The 22,874-nt window shown below is 43.2% G+C and overlaps 1 protein-coding gene across 2 annotated transcripts in view; it reads right to left on the reverse strand.

Annotated features, from left to right (window-relative positions):
* Positions 1 to 22,874, reverse strand: part of RAD54L (RAD54 like) — a 61,198-nt gene that overhangs the window by 9,102 nt on the left and 29,222 nt on the right. For both annotated transcript variants that reach the window (XM_068113222.2, XM_068113231.2), the window contains 6 exons: positions 18,821 to 18,945; positions 15,153 to 15,303; positions 13,218 to 13,344; positions 10,710 to 10,784; positions 10,174 to 10,313; positions 9,946 to 10,056 (listed from right to left, as the gene is read on the reverse strand). In XM_068113222.2, the coding sequence (XP_067969323.2) occupies positions 9,946 to 10,056; positions 10,174 to 10,313; positions 10,710 to 10,784; positions 13,218 to 13,344; positions 15,153 to 15,303; positions 18,821 to 18,945 (729 nt within the window). The remainder of the gene's footprint in view (positions 1 to 9,945; positions 10,057 to 10,173; positions 10,314 to 10,709; positions 10,785 to 13,217; positions 13,345 to 15,152; positions 15,304 to 18,820; positions 18,946 to 22,874) is intronic.

Below are 22,874 nucleotides of genomic sequence, written 5' to 3' on the forward strand. Positions count from 1 at the left end.
GGAAGGGTGTCGGAGTGAACTCCATTCAATGTACAATGTGTTCTGAGTGGGTTCATCAAAAATGTAGTGGTCTGAGAGGGTCATTAACCAATGTGGCAGCTACATTCAAATGTAAGGTGTGCACAGAGGGAGCTGCAGATGGAGGAAATGTTGAGTTGGATCTTGGAGACGGCGTGAAGCTGGAAGGTGTGAAAACATTTTGCTACCTCGGAGACATGCTGAATGGAGAAGGTGGATCAGACTCGGCAACGGTTGCTGGAGTGAGATGTGCATGGAAGAAGTTTTGGGAACTGAGTGGCGTGCTGATGAGGAGGGGAGTGTCGTTGAAGCTGAAGGGAAAGTGTATGCTGCATGTGTGAGAAGTGTTATGATTTATGGGAGCGAGACATGGGTAATGAACGTAGAGCAGCAACGAAGGCTGGAAAGGGTGGAAATGTGAATGGTTCGGTGGATATGTGGAGTATCGTTGAGAGAGAGGAAGACAAATGATGAATTGCGAAAGATGATGGGAATAGAGCCTGTGATTGATGCTGTGAAGAGGAACAGGTTGAGATGGTTTGGTCATGTGTTGAGGAAGGATGAAAGTGACTGGTTGAGAAGAGTGATGGAAATGAATGTAGAAGGAAGTAGAGGACGGGGAAGACCGAGAAAGACTTGGCTGAAGATGGTGGAAGAAGAAATGCGGGCAATGTGGTTAACAAGGAGAGATGCAGAAAATAGGGCAAAATGGAGAAGATTGTCATGGGGACCGCAAGGCTAACCCCCACTCTAGCAGGGAAAATGGCCTTAAAATGTATGTTGTTGTTGTTGTATTGTTGCATTTGAAATCCGTGTCGGTCTTGCTTGATTATGCTCCAGTGGAAGGAACCAGGAAAGTTCGTCATTCTCCTTTCCCTCGCATGTAAAGAACACCGCCATAGTTGGATTGAACGCCTCAGAGGTAAGCTCGATCGGTCATCCGTCTGAGAGCGGTCTTTATCGGCACAGACAGGACAATATAAAGTTATTTTGAAGGAAAAAAAACAAACAAAAACAAGTGCAGATACATTCAAAGTACACTGCCCCCATACCAAATAAATAAGATATATCCCATGCTCAACATTGCTGGGGCGGCTTCGGTGCCCGGCGATGCCGCCGTGCAGCACATGGATATGGAATTGGGAGGGAGCAGTGACAATAATCATTTGAGTAATTGCGTAATTAAAATAAGTAAATAATAATCATAAAATAATAAATTTCTTTAATAGCATACCTACACCACCAGTGTTTCATCTGAATCTAACTTTTTGAAAATTAATTCCGCAGTTCATCAAATAATTAAATAAGTAATCGATTACTTGATTAATCAATAAATAAAAAATATCATTTGCAGCCAAATCAATTGGTCATTATCGTGTCCAAATATCAGCTTCCTAGCTCAAAGGTGCCTGAGATATTGGCCAGATAATAATAATAATAATAATAATAATAATGCATTTATTTTATATAGCGCTTTTCAGGAAGCCCAAAGACGCTTTGACAGAGTGCAAAACATAATGCATAGCAAAACATAAAAACAATTTCAAAAAAAGAAGAATCAATAGGGAAATATTCAAAGCACAAAGGAGGGAGAAGGAGAGGAGAAAGTCAGGGGTTAGATGCTGTGGGTTAAATGTTGAATGCAGTGTTGAACAGGTGGGTCTTGAGTGATGTTTTGAATGTGGTGAGTGAGGAGTCTCTGATGGTGTGAGGTAGCGAGTTCCAGAGGGTGGGAGCAGCGATGGAGAAGGCCCTGTCCCCCCAGGATCTAAATTTGGTCCGGATGGGGGGGGGGTCAGGAGGTTGGTACCAGCAGAGCGGAGGTTGCGGGTGGGAGTGTGTCTGGAGAGGAGGTCAGCCAGGTAGGATGGGGCCAGGTTATGGAGGGCTTTGTAGGTCAAGAGGAGGATTTTGTACTGGATTCTCTGGGAGATGGGGAGCCAGTGAAGCTTGTAAAGGACGGGGGTGATGTGGTCACGGGTCCGGGAATGGGTGAGTAGACGGGCAGCGGAGTTCTGAATGTATTGGAGTTTATTGGTGATTGTTGAGGGTGAACCATAAAGGAGGCTATTGCAGTAGTCCAGACGGGAAGTGATGAAGGCGTGGATGAGGGTTTCTGCAGCCACGGAGGAGAGGGATGGACGGAGACGGGCGATGTTTTTCAGGTGAAAGAAGGCTGTCTTTGTGATCTGTTTAGTGTATTTGTCAAAGGAGAGGGTTTGGTCAAAGATGATGCCAAGATTCCGGATGTGAGGGGAGGTGGATACTGGGAAACCGTCGATGTTGAGGGCACAGATAAGAAAGAAAATAAATAAGTACTTAATTAATTGATAATAATTTAGCAAATCATCAATTAATTGTTTAATAAAAAAATTAAAATGCTGTTTTGCTGAAGCACGTGCTCACTATTGTGCCCAAATTTCAGCTTACTAGCTCAAAGGATGGCTGAAATATCGCCTGGACAAACAACCAAGAAAACAAACAAACAAGAAAACAAGAAATTTGTCTTGCATAGCACCAACACTAAGCCTAAAATACATTGTTAGCCTATGATGACCTCAAAAATAATTGGTGGTTGAACTCAGTGTCCTGGTATGCAAATCCTCTGAAAATTTCAAGTCAATCAGATGAAAATTGAGGATTTTAGAAATTTGGCCTATGTTGACCCTTTTGGCCGATGTTGACCTCAAAAATAGTTGGTGGTTGAATTCAGTGACCATGTATGCAAACCCTCTCAAAATTTCAAGTCAATCAGATGAAAATTGAGGATTTTAGAAATTTGACAGTTGGTGACCTTTGGCCTATGTTGACCGAGTGACCTTTGGACCCCAAAAACAATAGGCTTCTTGCTTAGGACCAACTCTACCATTTGGTGAAGTTTCGTTAAGATCGGTTGAAAATTGTGACCTGTAGGCGACTGATATACAAACAGACAGACAGACAGAACTCATGGAGTTGGCAAAACACTTGGCAAAACAGAACATAACAGAACAAACTCACTTGGCAAAACAGAACAAAGTTGAATGGCACTCAGTAGAGCATCGTTTTTACCTCACAGTGACCTGATATGCAAATCATCTTCAAAGTTTAAGTTACTCGGATGAAAATTGATAATTTTAGAAATTCGGCCAATGTTGATCTCAAAAATAGTTGGTGGTTGACTTCAGTTCGCTGATATGTAAATTATATTCAAATTTCAAGTCAATCGGATGAAAATTAAGGATTTTAGAAATTTGAAAAAAAGTGGTTGACCTGTGCCATATGTTGACCTTTTGACCTCAAATATATAGGATTTTGTCAGACCACAAATTCTACCTTTTGGTGAAGTTTCGTGAAGATCGGTTTAAAATTGTGACCTGTAGGCAAGTATAAGTGAGCGGACAGACAAACAAACAAACAAGAAGACGTCATGCAGAGCACGATACTTGCAAAATACGCCCCCCCTACCCCCTCCCCAAGAAAAAAAATTCCATTGATACAGCAAATTGTCCATTTCATCAAGATTAAAATTGACAATCTTGATCAAAGCTCGGGTCAATAGGAAGAAAATTGACGATTTTTCAGATGAAAATGATGATTTTGGAAGGTTGACCTTGAGTTGACCTTTGACCTCACAAATAGTTGGTTTCCCTATTTAGTGACTCAATGTGCGAATGCTGTTCAATTTTCAAGTCAATCGGAGGAAAATTGACGGGTTTTTTTCAGATAAAAACTGATGATTTTGGACGTTTGACCTTGAGTTGACCTTTGACCTTTTGACCTCAAAATAGTATGTTTCCCAATTTAGTGACTCGATATGCAAATGCTGTTCAATTTTCAAGTCAATCGGATTTAAAATGGCGATTTTAGAAATTTGACCTCCAGATGACCTTTGACCTCAAAATCAAAAGGATTCTCAATTGGAACGACTTATACAACTTGGTGAAGTTTCGTGACTATCGGTTTAGAATTGTGACCTGTAGGCCGGTGACAAACAGACAAACAGACAGAACCACAAACGGAACTGACCAATATACTTGAAAAATCTTTGATTTTGCAAGTAACAAAGGAAAAAATTACTCATATATCGACACTTGGCAAAACAGGCCACAACATGACCAAAAGTATGTGGACACCCCTTCTAATTAGTGGATTTGGCTGTTTCAGCCACACCCATTGCTGACAGGTGTATATATAATCAAGCACACAGCCATGCAATCTCCAGAGACAAACATTGGCAGTAAAATGGGCCGTACTGAAGAGCTCAGTGACTTTCAACGTGGCACCGTCATGGAATGCCACCTTTCCAACAAGTCAGTTCGTCAAATTTCTGCCCTGATAGAGCTACCCCGGTCAACTGTAAGTGCTGTTATTGTGAAATGGAAACGTCTAGGAGCAACAACAGCTCAGCCGCGAAGTGGTAGGCCACACAAACTCACAGAACAGGACCGCCGAGTGCTGAAGCACATAAAAATCGTCTGTCCTCGGTTGCAACACTCACTACAGAGTTCCAAACTGCCTCTGGAAGCAACGTCAGCACAACAACTGTTCGTCGGGAGCTTCATGAAATGGGTTTCCATGGCCGAGCAGTCGCACACAAGCCTAAGATCACCATGTGCAATGCTAAGTGTCGGCTGGAGTGGTGTAAAGCTCGCCGCCATTCGACTCTGGAACAGTGGAAACACGTTCTCTGGAGCGATGAATTACGCTTCACCATCTGGCAGTCTGACGGACGAATCTGGGTTTGGTGGATGCCAAGAGAACGCCACCTGCCCGAATGCATAGTGCCTACTGTAAAGTTTGGTGGAGGAGGAATAATGGTCTGGGGCTGTTTTTCATGGTTCGGGCGAGGCCCCTTAGTTCCAGTGAAGGGAAAAATTAATGCTACAGCACACAATGACATTCTAGACGATTATGTGCTTCCAACTTTGTGGCAACAGTTTGGGGAAGGCCCTTTCCTGTTTCAGCATGACAATGCCCCCGTTCACAAAGCGAGGCCCATACAGAAATGGTTTTTTGAGATTGGTGTGGAAGAACTTGACTGGCTTGCACCTGACCTGACCTGACCTCAACCCCATCAAACACCTTTGGGATGAATTGGAACGCCGTCTGCGAGCCAGGCATAATCGCCCAACATCAGTGCCCGACCTCACCAATGCTCCTGTGGCTGAATGGAAGCAAATCCCCGCAGCAATGTTCCAACATCTCGTGGAAAGCCTTCCCAGAAGAGTGGGGGCTGTTATAGCAGCAAAGGGTGGACTAACTCCATATTAATGCCCATGATTTTGGAATGAGATGTTCGATGTATGAGTGTCCACATACTTTTGGTCATGTAGTGCACAACGGAACTCAGTAGTGCATCCTTTTGACCTCAAAAATAATTGGTTGAATTGAGTGGCCTGATATGCAAATAATCTTCAAAGTTCAAGTTAATCGGATGAAAATTGATAATTTTAGAAATTTGGCCTATGTTGACCTCTAAAATAGTTGGTGGTTGAATTCAGTTAGCAGATATGAAAATCCTATTCAAATTTCAAGTCAATCGGATGAAAATTGAGGATTTTAGAGATTCAAAAAGGTTGTTGAACTTTTGGCCTTTGTTGATCTCCAAAATAGTTGGTGGTTGAATTCAGCTGGCTATGTAAATCCTATTCAAATTTCAAGTCAATTGGATGAAAATTGAGGATTTTGGAGATTCTAAAAGGTTGTTGACCTTTTGTCCTATGTTGACCTGAAAAAATACGATTTTGTCAGACAACAAACCCATTTTGGTGAAGTTTCCCATTTGGTGAAGTTTCGTGAAGATCGGTTTAAAATTGTGACCTGCAGGCAAGTATAAGTGAGCGGACAGACAAACACACGCAAACTAGAACCGCACTCATTAGAGAGCATACCTCCACCTGGTTGGCCATCTCTCAATGTTGAAGAATCACTTAAAAAAGTAAATAATTCTCATATCCGAATCCATATTCAGATCTTCACCAAAATCGATTCTGTTTGTCCCTGCCAGACACCCAACCGGTCCACCAAGTTTCATCCAAATCCATCCACAACTTTTTGGGATATCCTGCTGTGTATAGTTTTTGGCCCGATCTCCCAATGGTGAAGAATCACTTTTTAAAATTCTAGTAGCCGGATCCAAATCGGGATTGTTACGGATTCGGCCCTAATGATTGTTGTTATGATTATTGTTGTTGGTTCGAAGTATTCTGGTGATTGTGGTTGAAGGGAAAGGGTTATTATAGTTAAAAGATTTAAAAGCGCTCCTGGTAAAATGTGGCCGGAAATCCGGATCGTGACCGGAAGAGGTGGAGCGAAGAAAAAAGAGGCGGCAGGAGATCGTGAAAGAGACGTGGTTGTTGAAGCTTCGGACCGAGCGTTCGACGTACAGTGCGAGTGAACTTTGCGTCCTTGAAGGGAAGTTCGGGCAATAAGAGATATCGCCGGAGTGCGTGGAGCCTGTGTCGTCGGGTATCCTCATTGAGGTTCCGGAGGATCCTGGCCTCAAAGCCCGGGGTGGAGTGAAAGCCGTCCGCCATCTTCGCCACGCCAGCAACCTGCAGTGAACCGGGTTTGGTCGTGTCGGCTGGGCATTATTCCCCGGTGGTTTGCTGGGGACGGCTGTGCCAGAAAGGGCACGTGAGAATTATACGCAGGCTCGCGGATTGAACCGCAACATGTACGTCGGAGCGCGTCTTTGTGAGGTTCCTTTCCACCGCTGTGTTGCTGGGTGCTGAACAACGTGACATCGGGGGTCGTCTCGCTCGCCTACGCCTCAATTGACTTTGATCGGGCTTTGACTCCCTGATCGCGGGAGTGCACAGAGACATTGGGACTTCGCCTTGGAGGGGTGCAGAGACATTGGGGAGGTGCCGTGAGTTTGGGGTTAAGGAGCTTGATAAGGTTATCATCGTAAGATTTGAAAGTAGGGGTGATTGCCCCCATTGTTGTATGGCTCTTTGTGTGTGATTTACAATATATTATTGTTTGTTTATAACCTGGTGTGGTTGCATTATTGATTTGACTGTTTCATTTGCTGGTTCCATTGAGGGTTTCATTATTTGCTGGATTTCAACCAAGGATAACACATCTTTCTGCCGGGGACCCTATCGGGGTTCGGAGGTCTACCGAGACCAGAGGTAAGGGGGGGACCCCGTAACAGGATCTTCACCAAAATCTAATCATTTCGTCCTTGTGGCACACGCTACATCTCTGCCAAATTTGGTCCAAATCCATCCACAACTTTTTGAGATATTTTGTTCACAATTTTTTTTTTTTCTTTTGCAAAGTAATAATGCACAAGACCAACCAATATACTTGAAAAATCTTCGATTTTCACAATAAACAAAAAAGGAAACAAAAACGGAAAAATGAGTACTCCCTTTTGGCGAGCGCCATCGCAGGGCCCCCTTTGGTGCCTGGCGATGAAGTCATGCAGCGCCGAGAGATGGAATAGGAAAGGAGCAGCGTACAAAAAGGCGCATCCAACCAAAACATAACTAGATCGACTCTGCTTATGTCGTAATAAAAAGCAAGATGCTCTGCACCCTGGTCACCTACTCTACTCTGTTCTGGCATCCCACACTGCTCACCAAACTCTCCTCCTATGGTATCCATGGAAATCTCCATGGATGGCTTGCAGACTTCTTCTCTGGTCGTAGTCAATGTGTGGCCATGAATGGATTTCTCTCATCTCCCCTTCCTGTTCAGGCTGGAGTTCCCCAAGGCAGTGTTCTGGGCCCTGTGCTTTTTCTGGTCTTCATCAATGATCTCGAAGGCTCTCTGGAAAATCCTCTCTATCTCTTTGCTGATGACTCCACCATCTGCCGCTCCATACCTCATCCCTCAGGTCAGCAGTCTGCAGACCTGCAGCCTCTGCAGACTCTCTGCAGACCTGGACAAAATCACAGACTGGTCAAACAAGTGGAACATGTCTTTCAATCCTGACAAATCTCACACTCTCGCTATGTCTCTCCGAAAAGACCGTCTGGATAACCCTCCCATCGACTTTCTCAACAATCCTCTCCAAGAAGTTCTGTCACTCAAGCTTTTGGGTCTCACTATCTGCCATGATCTTTCCTGGGAAAACCACATTTCCAAGGTTGTCTCTAAAGCCAGTAACCGACTGGGCATCTTCCGTCGTGCAAAGTCCTTCCTTGGCACACCTGAACTTCTCACCATATACAAGGCTTTCATTCGCAGCTCAATGGAATACTGCTCTACCCTCTGGGCTGGTGCTCCTGCCTTACACCTAGCTCGGCTTCACGCTGTTAAAACCAACGCTTTCAGAATCATTGGTATCTCCCGCGATGAAGCTAACTCTGAGGGCCTTTCACTCGCTCACCGCAGGCAGGTTGGTTGGAAGTCCACCAAGCACTCTCCCTCCCACAGATCTCCCGATGTCCCTGTTCTTTCCTGTTGTACTTGTGTGCTTCCCTCTCTCTCCCCATCTTCTCTCCTGCTCCCTTTATTATATGTTTTATGTAATGTGTCCGTTTGTTTTTTTGTGATTAATGTTAGCTCTTGCATGAGCCTCGATCTTGTATACAAAAAAAAAAGAAAAAAAAAAGCAGATCCAGTCTCAGGCGACGTTTCATCTGCTTCCCAGCAAGCTTCCTAAGGCTGGAGCCTTGGCAGGTATCCGCTTTTGCTCCCTAGGCGACGATTCATATCTGGTCATGTGCCTTGGACCGGATCAACCTGGAATGTTTTTGCCCCAGTTCAGAAAAACTGTCATCTCACTTTTGTATTTGGGGTGTTGTATTTCTGTCTTTACTTAACTAGAGAAATACCCGTGCTACGCACGGGTGGGAGGCCAGGAGCAAACAGGCAATGCAGATACGGTGAATGCTAAAGCATGAAACCAATAAATTCCACATTCCTGTAGCACCTTCAGTCGCACATCAGACATGGACAGCAAGTTCGTGAAGGACTTCCATGAAAAACGTACCCGTTCGCAAACGGCTACGTTCACGTATAGAAACATCGATCGTGGGTCCGTGGCGAATCTGCATATGGCGATGGCAAAATATCAGAAATTGAAGGCTTTTTTTTATTTTAAAGGATTCATATAAACATCCGTTGAATCACATCACACGCAAATCATCAAAATCGAAAGTGTCTTTAGAATTTCAATAAAAGCCACATCACTGTTCATATCGGTAAATATTATTCCATCGTGTTACAAATCGTGATTGATAATCGTGTTCACACCGATCGAGATTTAACGGATGTTTATATAAATCGTTTAAAAGAAAAAAAGCCTTCAATTTCTGATATTTAGCCTTTTCATTTGGGCCTCCCAATTGATGCCCCGCCCATAGGGCGGGTACCGCTCGACGTAAGAAGACGTCACAATGAACGTAATGCGAACGCGAATGTTATGCGGGAGGCCAAACCTGAAAATGCTGGAGACTAAAGCTGAAATTGGGAAAACTAAATAGCCTATTTTACTCCTGGGGATCCCAGAATTATCCACCGAAAATATCTTTGCGATCGGTTCAGCAGTTTTTGCGGTACCTTCGAACGGACAGACAGACGGACATTTGGTGAATTATAGAAAGATTCATTGATCTGAGTTTTCACTAAAGCACTTTCTGTGTCGGTTACGTCAAGTTAACATTTTGAAGAGCAAGATTGAATGACTAAGATAAAGGTATTCAGCAAACATGTTTTGCTTTTAGTAGAGCAACCTATGATATTGTATCAGGTGGGTCACAGAACTTGACCCGGTTCAGCTCCGATCGGCTTTGTTTGTTCGTTGATAAAGCCTAACTTCTCTAAAAACCCAATAAAATGTCCTAACAATTTTGCCCCGTATGAGTCCAGAGTGGTACTGGTGAGCCGCTTAAACCTTGATGTTTTGTATGTGTATGTATGTACACATGTATGTATGTATATATGTATGTATATATAAGCAAAGCCTCGGGCTCCTTCACAAACACTGACCGGATAACTGTGGTTCCAGGTTTTTAGGACTGTAGCCAGGCGGGAACAGCTTTAAGGTGCCGGCAAAACCTTCTTCGCCTTTCACACATTTTTCATAGATAAGGGTGGGATCTATACGAAAAGGAAAGGTCAAAACCAGCTGCAGGTACTGGTAGGTAAATCAAAATGTAAAAGAAGCAGTTGGGGCACAAAGTGAAGCTGGCTAAAACTGGTGTACAAGCATCTTACGGTTACAGAGTTTCTTCAGGAGTGTGATGGCTGATAGACTCGACGAGCTGACGGCACCGTTCTTGGCGGAACCCATTTCTGACACTGGCTTGGTCTGCTCCAAGAATGCCTTATAGATTTCTGATTGCAGTTGAGTCAGCCTGATGCACGTGTTAAAAACGAAATCCTTAGGTACACATCATTCACTCATTCATTCAACGTTAAAATGAAGAGCAGAAAGTGTTTCACTTCGTAATAACACAAAAATTGCAAAAACAAAACCAAAATTAATTGTTCAAAACCTGAATCACACAAATGTTATTTTCCTATAGTGATCTAAGCGGAGCATGTGTATTCCATGCAGTCCAAGGACATTAAGAGACAATGGACAAAACAACAGCCCTTGGGATTTCAAGCCAAAATCTGAGATCCCAGCATCAAGAGCTAAGTGATCAGTTGGGAACAACAAGCAAACGAGTGCAAACAATATAGCATTATGCAAAGGCAACTTTGCGCTTCCAGATGTCGGTCTCGCATACGCTGTTCAGGCACCTTACCTACAGCACACGACAAGTTCGTACTTCACAGGCAGATACTTTGATAGGATATCAGACGTTCGTCTAATGAGGCACCTGGGTGAATGATAGGGAAGAATGAGCGAATAAGAACAAATGAGCAATCGGATAATCTTTCACATCACATGTTTTAAACGAATAAGTACTGAAAAACAGAAATCAGTGGCCATTTATACCATGAAAACATGGCACAAAGTGGTTGGGGCAGAATTGGACTGCAGTGTCATCCACGGAAGGAAGAAACATGCCTTCCACAGCGTTAGCTCTTTTTGTGGCTGCCATTGGCCAATACTAGCTCATCCACCTTTTGATGGCATTTTGCTTTTATGGCATTTGCTAACTCCTTAATGACCATGACTCCTTAATGTCAAGCTGTTATGACTCCTTAATGACCTTGATCACCAAAATAAACCAATGGTTCTTTGACATGGCAAAGATGATCAGCTTGCTTCATAATTAAGTGTGTGAATAAAAAGAAAAAGCATTGAGCCAGTTGTACAAAACACAGAAATCCCAAGCAATGAATATCGATATAATAATATGCGTATTCATCTATCCATCCGTGTGTATATTTGACATTATGGGCTATTATGCATAGATCAGTGACAAAAAAAATCTCATTCTAATCCATTTTAAATTCAGGCTGTAACACAACAAAATGTGAAAAAAGGCAAGGGGTGTGAATACTTTCTGAAGGAACTGTATATACAGGGTGCCCATTAAATAGGTACAATTTTTTTGCCTCCGCTGACGAAGTCGCCGGAGGCATTATATGTTTTCAGGTTGGCCATCCGTCATCCGTGACGAGTTTTCGTTACCGCGATAACTTGAGAACGACTGCAGGGATCTTAGTCAAACTTGGTGCAGGTATGGATAATGAGGTAAAGATGAACAGATGAGATTTTGGGGTCACGAGATTAAAGGTCAGAGGTCATGTCAGGTAAAAATCCTGTTACCATGATAACTTGTGAACCAGTGAAGGGATTCTGACCAAATTTGGTAAAATTATGTAGAATGATGTAAAGATGAACTGATTCGATTTTGGGGTCAAAGGTCAAAGTCTGTAATAGGTCTGTAACTTGAGAACGGCTGAAGTGATCCAATTCAAACTAGGAAGAGGTATGCATAATTATGTAAAGATTAACTGATTAGGTTTTGGGGTCATGAGGCCAAAGGCCAAAAGGTCAGAATTCATGTTAGCCAAAAATCCTGTTACCATGATAACTTGTGAACCAGTGATGGGATTCTCACCAAATTTGGTACAATTATGTAGAATGATGTAAAGATGAACTGATTAGATTTTGGGGTGAAGAAGTCAAAGGTCAAAGTCTGTAATAGGTATATAACATGAGAACGGCTAAAGGGATCCAATTCAAACTTGGTACAGATGTGTATAATGATGTAAAGATTAATTGATCAGGTTTTAGGGTCAGGAGGCCAAAGGTCAGAGATCATTTTAGGTAAACATCCTGTTACCACGAATAACCTGTGAACTAGTGATGGGATTCCAACCAAATTTGGTACAATTATGTAGAATGATGTAAAGATGAACCAATTAGATTTTGGGGTGAAGAGATCAAAGGTCAAAGTCTTTAATAGGTATATAATTGAGAAAGGCTGAAGTGATAAAATTCAAACTTGGTACCTTATGTATAATGATGTAAAGATTAACTGATTAGATTTTGGGGTCAAGAAGTCAAAGGTCAGAGGTCATGTCAGGTAAAAATGTGATAACTTGTGAACAGCTAAAGGGATTTAAATAAAAACTTGGTATAGTTATATATAATGATGTAATAACGTGGGTAGAGGCATATCGGGTGACGTTGAAGAGTGTTGTTCCAGTTTATTTATCGAATACAACAATTATATACAACTTTCCAGTTGAAACTCGTTCAAGACATGAAACCGTGAGTACTCAACGTGTCCATCTTCTTTCAACCAACAATCGTTTTCTTTCTTTTTCGTGAACGGGTTTGTTTTGCAAATTCCTTGATTTAACGTTCCCCAACAAATAGATTGACCATGGTGAATTCTGGATTTGGGGACTTTAACCAGGAAAGGGTCACTAGAAGAGACAGCCCATGCATCCCAGAGGAGCTAGAGAGGGTCAGACTGCTGAGAGAGCAGATAGAGCAATACCACAGGAAAGGTGGTTAAAAAGAACCACACACAACATCACATCTACAGACGCATCGGGTGACATAACCTTTTCTAACCTTGTCTGCACATCAAAAGCTTGGCCTGTCAACACCACCATGACACTCTACCCACCCACCCACAATAAGTGTTGCGTTGGAATTGCATCCTCCTCGATAGATGGTTTTTGCAGCAAAATATGTCCAATAATCAGCGATAGCTTGATCACCATGGAATTATATCTTGGGCATTATTTTGAAAATTCCACAAAATATATAACCATTAGAACCAAAATAAATATTGAAATACAATGACAATGACGGTGAGAATTTCCAAACAGACTTTGTACAGTACTTGTTAACGATGCCCGTCAGCTCCAGCAGTTTCTCTTCACCCTTTTTCTTCGCTTCATCTGTGGAATCCGCGTCCCTGCCTCTCAAAATTGGGATTTCAAACTTCTTTTTGAACTCGTGTGCCGTTCCTGCAAAACACTCAAGATCGAGAGCTCGACAGTACGCACAAATACAAGGACGAACATATGAAGTGCTTGGCTGTTAAATGAGCAAGAAAGAGCGAGTACGGAAGAGGAACAGAAAGGTTAAAAGAATCACCAATTACAGTGCATTCAGAAAGTATTCAGACCCCTTCACTTTTTCACATTTTGTTATGTTGCAGCCTTATGCTGAAATCATTTAAATTCATTTTTCCCCTCATCAATCTACACTCAATACCCCATAATGACAAAGAGAAAACATGATTTTAGAAAGTTTTGCAAATTTATTAAAAAGAAAAAACTGAAATATCACATTTACATAAGTATTCAGACCCTTTGCTATGACACTTGAAATTTAGCTCAGGCGCCTCCCATTTCTCTTGATCATCTTTGAGATGTTTCTACACCTTGATTGGAGTCAACCTGTGGTAAATTCAATTGATTGGTCATGATTTGGAAAGGCACACACCTGTCTATATAAGGTCTCACAGCTGACGATGCATATCAGAGCAAAAACGAAGCCATGAGGTCGAAGGAACTGCCTGCAGAGCTCAGAGACAGGATTGTGTCAAGGCACAGATTTGGGGAAGCCTACAAAAAAATTTCTGCTGCATTGAAGTTCCCAAGAGCACAGTGGCCTCCATAATTCTTAAATGGAAGAAGTTTGGAACAACCAGGACTCTTCCTAGAGTTGGCCGCCCGGCCAAACTGAGCAATCGGGGGAGAAGGGCCTTGCCAATAGACGTGACCAAGAACCCGATGGTCACTTTGGCTGAGCTCCAGAGATCCTGTGTGGAGATGGAAGAAACTTCCAGAAGGACAACCATCACTGCAACACTCCACCGATCTGGGATTTAAGGCAGAGTGGCAAGACGGAAGCCTCTCCTCAGTGAAAGACACATGAAAGCCCACAGAATCTTGTTTCTCACAGTCTGAGAGACCTTTCGGTGCTTTTTTGCAAACTCCAAGCGGGCTTTCATGTGTCTTTCACTGAGGAGAGGCTTCCGTCTTGCCACTCTGCCATAAATCCCAGATCGGTGGAGTGTTGCAGTGATGGTTGTCCTTCTGGAAGTTTCTCCCATCTCCACACAGGATCTCTGGAGCTCAGCCAGAGTGACCATCGGGTTATTGGTCACCTCTATTACCAAGGCCCTTCTCCTCCGATTGCTCAGTTTGGACGGGTGGCCTGCTCTAGGAAGAGTCCTGGTTGTTCCAAACTTCTTCCATTTAAGAATTATGGAGGCCACTGTGCTCTTGGGAACGAACCTTCAATGAAGCAGAATTTTTTTTTGTGGGTTTCCCCAAATCTGTAGCTCATCACAATCCTGTCTCTGAGCTCTGCAGGCAGTTCCTTCGACCTCATGGCTTGGTTTTTGCTCTGATATGCATTGTGAGACCTTATATAGACAGGTGTGTGCCTTTCCAAATCATGTCCAATCAATTGAATTTACCACAGGTGGACTCCAATCAAGGTGAAGAAACATCTCAAAGATGATCAAGAGAAATGGGAGGCACCTGAGCTAAATTTCAAGTGTCATAGCAAAGGGTATGAATACTTATGTCAATGTGATATTTCAGTTTTTTCTTTTTAATAAATTTGCAAAACTTTCTAAAATCCTGTTTTCTCTTTGTCATTTTGGGGTATTGAGTGTAGATTGATGAGGGAAAAAATGAATTTAAACGATTTCAGCATAAGGCTGCAACATAACAAAATGTGAAAAAAGTGAAGGGGTCTGAATACTTTCTGAATGCACTGTATATCAGTTTTATTCATCACACCCTGGGACCATGCTCACCCAGGATGCCTGCATTGACAAATTGCACCAAAGAGAAGTACTCCAGCAGATCGTTCTGAATGGGTGTCCCTGAAATGAGAATGCGTCGCTTTGCATTGAGCTTGTCCAGTGCCTGATAAGTCTGGTTGTCAGAATTCTTGAGTCGATGTCCCTGGGAACAAAAAATAAATAAATTTTAAAAAACACAAGATCCTAGATGTAACAACCAATTGCATCAACACCAAAACCAAATTAGTCAAATTTTTAATGAGGCCAATGAGGAATTACATTTTTAAACCAAAATGAATGGCCAAATTTTTGGTTTGAGGTCTGCAAGGGTGGAAGTGAGCAAGCGCTATAAGAGTTAAACCGACCTGATTTAAAGATCAACATACGTACTTGATATATAGGCTTTGGGGTGCTCAACAGTGTCTGACACGAGCTTTCCAATGACTGATAAAGAAAGCAAAAAAATAATCAAAAATAAAATATCGTTTGCTGTGTCATTCTTTTCCAGACTATCAAAAGCGCGAGATATGTCGAGAGAGACTGTTATGGATTCGTCACTTCCGTTGTGGTGGCTTTCATCCACTTGAGACATTTCTGGTTCCATGTATTATTATTATTATTATTATTGTTGTTTGAGGGAAATAGCAATTATTATTGTCAAAAGGTAAAAGGAATGTTTTAAAAATGAAACCGGATCGGGAACCGGAAGACGAAGAAGAAGAAGAGAAAAAGGGCGCAGCGAATGAGTTGGACAAGAAAGCCGAGTTGCTCCGGGTTCTGAAGCGAACGTTGGCGAGCCAGAGTCACTCGCGAACTTTCGGGTTTCCGGGAGAGGAATTCCTACGACGGAGTTGTCATCGCTGTGACTGGTCAACCTGCATGTCAGGTTTTGCGATCGATTCAGGAGAGAATCATCGCCGTGCCGTGCACCATGAGACCGGGTCGTCGGCCATTTTGACTCGCGCAAGATTTGTGCTTCGCTCGCGGTTTCGTTTCTTTTCGACAATTCTCATACCCGACATACCCGAGGGTGTGATCTCTTGGTCGCCTGTAGGGCGCCTTTGGATTTCCCAGTCGCCTTGAGGGCGCCTTTGTACAGCTTCGGCTGTGTGAGGGCTCTGGCCATCCGCACGGGATTCTGGTCATTTGGACATCGTTCTAGCGATCGCTGGAGCGAACCAACTTCGTCTTGGAGCCGGGAATAAGAGACATTGGGGAATGTTCTTGTTACACTCACTTGGAGCACAGTGAGCTATATATTGCAAAACTGATGGTACCATCATAGGACATATTGATTGTACTTTTGAATACTATTGTTGTTGTACCGTTATTCTTGTGTGATCTCAATACAATATTTGTTTGTGAGTAACAATTGGGGTGGCTTCTCCATTGATCTTTGACACACAGAATAACACATTTTTCTGCCGTGACTCCTCTCGGGGCTTGGAGGTGCACCGTGACCAGGGGGTCGGGAAGGAGCACATAACAAGACGGACCTGATGTCATTTCTGATATTGAGGGCTTCCCTCCATTGTTGGGAGAGTAAGAGCTGCATGTCCAAAGTAGAGTAACCTGGTCTAAATCCAAACTGATGATCTGAGATGAGGTCGTTGGAGAAAAGGAATGATTTGTATGTCCACTGCGATGATTGATTCCATGACCTTACTGATCATTGGAAGTAATAAGCTAATATGTCTGCAGTTAAGGGGATCCGTTTTTGCACCTTGTTTATGTAATGCAGTGATGTTGGCTGATCTCCAAGCTGAGGGAAGATGACCGAGGGCAAATGATAGGGTGAAAATGGCAGAAAGGATATGCAAGAGCAGCAAAGCAGGTTATTAGCTGATTCTGTCCAGTACAGTTGCAGAATCAGAGTTGAGGTTTGCCAGAAACCTCCTTCTCAGGTGCAAAAAATACAGAATCCAGGAGCAGTTGGGTATGACTAGGTATGGTGGGTACAGAGAGAGAGAGAGAGAGAGAGAGCGGGGTTGGGAACAAGCTTTGGAAGCAAACACAGAATTGAGATATTCAGCCTTCTCACAAGCGGAGTCAAAGAGAGGGAAGGCATGAAAAGGAGCATACTGCGGAGACAGACTTAAGGCACCACTGGGTTTTAGGAGGATGGAGACAAGTTTGAAAGTTCATTTTTGAGGTTGGCCAGATGCTGTTTTCTGGCTCTCCTGTGAGTGGAGACACACTTGTTGCAGGCTTCATGGAATAAGCTTTGAGAAATGGGGTTGCCTACCAGGAAGTGAGGGCAAGTTGTTTCAAAGCATAGCCAGAGAGATTAAGAAATGCTTTGCCCCATGTCAAGCTTGAACAGCCCCCATTTCGCCACTGTCATTTTCTTCTTACAACTTTACTATTTCGTTTGTGGTTTCACAAAAATACCACAAAGTTTTATAATGCAGCGAGGATCCAATTCCAAAGCCCCAACCTCCCCCACATCCCCACACCATTTCAATGTCAATGTAAATGCATTAACACCTGCCTTCTGAAAGGGCTCAGGCACTCCACTTTGTGTACATATAGGGCCCACTGCAGGCTGCGCGTGTCCTCAAGTGGGTGGGAGTTTTCATAAAATTTCTCAAAACTTTTTTTTTTGCAAAACCTCCCGTGTGTAGCACATGTACCTCGCTAGTCCTTTATAATATTGACCCAAGTAGCTCAGCCTTCAAGGACGCATAACTGATCTGTCAAGATTGCATGCAATCCACTATATCTTCTTATCCACCATAGTTCTTTGTCGCAAAGCTGTCAGAAGAGCCTCGAGTACTTTCTAGGTATTCATCGGCGAGCTGGCTTCATGCCCTCGATGGTGGCCAGGATGATTGATTAATCCAACAAAGCATGGCACAAGCTTTCTGTTTTTGAAACATTGCTGTGGAATGGAATAATGAACTTCACCTGTCAGCAATTTAACTTCGTTTTACTTTGTTGCTTGGAGTTGTATGGCTCAGACAACAAGAAGTGAGGGTAAAACCAGACAGCAAGTTGCACAGGTTCAACCATCATTTCACAAGGTTGGCTAAGACACGGCACCACAGGCATGGCCAATTTGCGGCCCTTCCCCAGTTCAAGGCCATACATTTATTCCGAAATAGGAATGTATGAGGAATATGCAATGAAATATTATGCCATTTTTGCTTACATTTTACAAATAATTTCAAGTGTTTGTGCATTTGTTTGGTACTCTTTCACGGCCGAATCATAGCACGTAGAAGCCCCAAATTTTGGGTCTAGATATTTCAGAACCGGGGCAAGGTTTTCAGTTGCCAGTTGTTGGTCTCGAAGGTCGTTTGAGGCCAAACGCCACTATAAAGTGTATTTTGGGATGTGGAGTAAGTCAGTGCTGCCCCGACCCACAGGCAAAAGGTAACCAATATGAGGCCAATAACTCCATCGCTTTTCAATACCCAACATCTCTAAAACCCCACCGGGAAAAGCTTTCCCAGCTTGTAAAAATTGGAAACTCTCCCTACCCCCTAGAAATAATGATATAGATGGCACCTTAGGAATCAAACAAGGTCTCATGGTGTGCCTCAGTATCATTACTTGAATAAATGAGCTGAGATGCATGAATGGCAGTAGTTGTCAATTTGCTGTCATACCGCCCCAAAACAATCAATCCTATAAAGATTGCTTTGACTGCAATTTTAAAGGACCAGGTACATCCTCACCTCATCACAAATTACGAGGCCGATGACACCGCGATGCAGCGTGTCCGCGTGCAGCCGGAACGTCTCATACGACACGATAAGTATTGGCTGCATAGTTCGAGATCCGTGTTGCGCCATGAATCTTGCTAGAGAGAAGGAAGCACAAACAAAATAAATCAGAAATGGGATCCATATTGATTGCACCCAGTGCCTCATTCCCAATACATTAGGCCATTAGGGACTAGAACAGCACCTGGCAGAGCGCATACCTCTACCAAGCAGAACAGTTTACGTTTTGTGGCCCACCGATAGGCTGGATCTGCATTCGTACCCGAAAGGGGAACCCCAATGCATATTTCTTTTTTTATGAAAACCATTGAAAATCATTAATCACAGTCAAATTTGAAGGGGTTTTTTAATGGTTTTTTTTTGCCAATCACAAAGTGCTGAAAAAAGCTCCAAAGTGTCTATTTTCGCCAGTGACGTCACACACAGAACCCACCTTGATCCAAATGGTGGTTTACATAGAGAAACAGTATATTTCGAGCTGAGATTCCGATATTGAATTCACCATCATTAGCAACTCTGAAGGTTCTCAGTATGTTGAAACTGATAAGTGGGATTTTGAAGACGCTATTGGAAACAAAATTAGTAATGGAAACACTTTCAAGGGTGGTGGGGGGTGGGGGGGGGGGGGCGACGGATTATGGAACCGTATAGTTTCGAGTCTTATGCGAGTGATTCAGACAAACATGGTGACAATGAAAGTGTTAGTGAAGATGAAAACGCCGATCGTATGTACACTACAGACTGGTAGGTTTTATTTTTCCGTTCAATTGACGGTTTATAAAGGATTTTGTAACAATTGATAAATCAGTTATATTACTCCAGCCGAAATACCCATCATCACCTGACAGCCGACACCGCCCAGGCATACTAGTACAGCGGATAAGCTCTCATATTTTAACAAATTGTGCATTTTTTGAGAAAAGCATGAAATTTCTAGCATAGTTAGTATATACCATAAGGTTTATTTTCAGATGTGGAGGGAAGTCAGATTTGACCTCTGAGGACCGTGAGAGGTCAAATCCAAAATGGCCACCAGTCCACCGGGTCTAATGTTCAAACGTGCTTATAGGTGTCATTTCCAACGAAATTGGGGATGCCCATTCATTTGGTGATACTTTTGAGATCGCCAGAACTCAAGGACATGCATTTAGGTCACGGTCAAGGTCAAATTACGTTAAATATCTATTTTTATGATACTGCAGTTGGAACTGCTTTTGGAAAAAGTTCATTTGAACTTTTAAAACTTTATTTTTTCAGGTACAGGGATAGGTACAGAACACCCAAAGACCAGAAATGATGAAAAAAAAGTGTTTACACTGCAAGGAATGATGCAATAACCTCTGAAAAAATAACTGTAGTTAACCAAGTATGTCCACCAAAGCTTACATTAAATCAAGTGCAATGATGAAAATTGGTAATGATCTAAATCTAACAGTCTCCAGAACAGAAGCACAGTGCAGTGCACTTGAATGCAGCTTTGGCACACTTGCAGCGTCCAGTGCACCCTTTCCTGCAGCCACAGTCGATCAATTCATGGCACGATTTTGATGCTTCAGGAAGAGTGGTCCAAAGAGGCTGCCACCCAGTTGTCTCTTTTGTCCAGCCCCAGTCAGGTGGGTCTGGCATCTCTGGATCCATGACCAATGCCTGGTTACAACAGTTGGCCTGGTAGCAAGTGCGCTTGATGTGCTGCTTGAGTGTTGCCTGGGTTGGAGGAATGTTCTCTAGAGTTCTACACTTCGGTGTGAAGAGCTGTTTCCTGGCATCATTCACTTCCGTGCTCTCACTGGTTCTATCGTACATCAGCACCACAAATCGCTCTAGCAGTAACATTGAGCCTTCACTGACCTCACTTGGCATGCCTAGGAGTTCATTGAAAGCATCATTCACCTCTGGGCATCCCCAATTTAGTTGGAAATGACACCTGTAATGTTTTTCTACACTATTTGGTTCCAAAATTAAGCGCGTTTGAACATTAGACTCGGTGGACTGGTGGCCATTTTGGATTTGACCTCTCACGGTTCTCAAAGGTCAAATCTGACTTCCCTCCACATCTGAAAATAAACCTTATGGTATGCACTATGTTAAAAATGTCATGCTTTTCTCATAAAATGCACAATTTTTGTGTTTATCTGCTGCACTATACTCGGATACCGCCGACAAAATGGGTGACGAATGCTTCGTCACACTGTCACAGGCTGACATGGTCACCTGTATGTTACAGGATCGTTCCGTTTCATACTTTTGCGGGACACCATTTGTGTCTGTGGTCGTGCCGTGTCGTGTCGTGTCCCACCATCGTTTCCGTGCTGGGGGATAGGAGGGGGGCAGGGCCTGAAAGTTTTATCTTCCTCGGTCAAATTCTCTTGAAGGAGTAGATGATGCATACATATACACACCGTCACGGCGCCGGTTTTGGGGTTTACCACGATGGGAACCACAATTTAGATTTTTTTGGACTCCTCTCAAATTCCTGGCCCTGAGGTTACAAGCCACAGATAACTCTGCGGTCCGGTGGGTTGCTCATCAACCATGAACACCGATTGATCCCACCAAACCTGGCAGGGTCCTTGCTACTATACGTGTTACCTTTCCTTGGCTAGGGTGGAGACTTGCGGGGTCAAAGTTCAGAGGTGGATCCTTTGGAAGCAAAGTTTGTATCATGACCTCCGATCCTTGACAGTGCATCTTGATTGGTGCGTTTATGAGGCACCGCCCCCCCCTTCCCCTGTCAAGCGACTTTTGACTGTTTCCTTGCATGCACGGCAGTTGCTCCTTACAATGGGTTGTACCGCTCGCTGCGTTTTCTCATCAACCGCGTTCAAACATGCAGGAGGTTGTGGCTCAATTTCTATTTATGAGCTGTGGTTTGTGTGAGGTGCGGTGGTTAATAAAGGTGGTTGCATGTGGTGTATGTAAGGTTGGTTAAAACAGGGGAGGTATAAAGTGAATGGGACTTGGTATATGTGTCGCTAATGTCTCAAATGTGTCTGGAAAGATGGTGAAACTGAATTGATCATGTCTAACTGGGCTTCGGAAGAGGAGAAACCGAATTAAATACTGTGTCTAAAATGCACAATTAACCACTTTATATGGGCTGTGGCTTGCGAGTTGAGGAAGGAGGCGCAAGCAGAAAATTGAGGAGGAAGAACCCTCTCCATAACCCTCACACCACATATTTCCCGTCTTCCATAAACTATGGATGGGGCTAGGCACAATTATTAATGTGACAACTGACTCGGGAACCTACACGCTTGGATGTGGCTCACCCGGGAGCAGGTTCCCAGAACAGTTACAATATTTCTCTCCACTATAAATAAATGGTGGTTCATTTGACTTGCAGAATTTGTGTTGATAATTGATAATTATTTTCAGGTGCTCTTGTGGTAACAGCCGGGCAACGACAACAGGAAGAGAAAGTGCATGTGCTGGTATCTGTGTGGAGATTGTCTTACAGTTTCGAGTTCTGGCTGTTTCTTCCGCTTAATCGTGGGGATGCCATCCTCTCTCAATCATGGTGGATAACCACAAGATCTAGATGTGTAAAATGTTCCGAGCGCAAAAACTAACATTTTGTAGGCCCGATCCTAACTCGGGTATTTCAAACAAACCTCATCCAATTTCTGGCAAACCTAGTGTCTTTCTGCCATTGGTGTAGCATGAAACCATCTCGGTTTGTATTACTACAAGCACCAATGACGCATCGATGAGGCATCGATGAGGCATATTTGTGGAAAATCAAAAATTATTTGCAGTCTGGGTTAAATCGTACCGCAATATAACCCGTAGACAGTAGGAATATGGTCGTCGACTTCTGAGTGCGACGTCACAGCTAAGCGTGAAGAAGAACATTTCGACTTTAATCACAAAATTACTTTAAAAATCGCAAATCGGGAAAACACACCATATCGATTTTGTCGGGTATCAAAAGGCAGATTAGCATCGAGGTGGTCTGAGGGTTTGGGTTCACCTTGCTCTTGTCACATACCCAACCTGTCCACCAGGT

Source organism: Myxine glutinosa, chromosome 1 (assembly GCF_964187855.1).
Source record: "Myxine glutinosa chromosome 1, kmMyxGlut1.1, whole genome shotgun sequence".
Lineage (NCBI taxonomy): Eukaryota > Metazoa > Chordata > Myxini > Myxiniformes > Myxinidae > Myxine > Myxine glutinosa.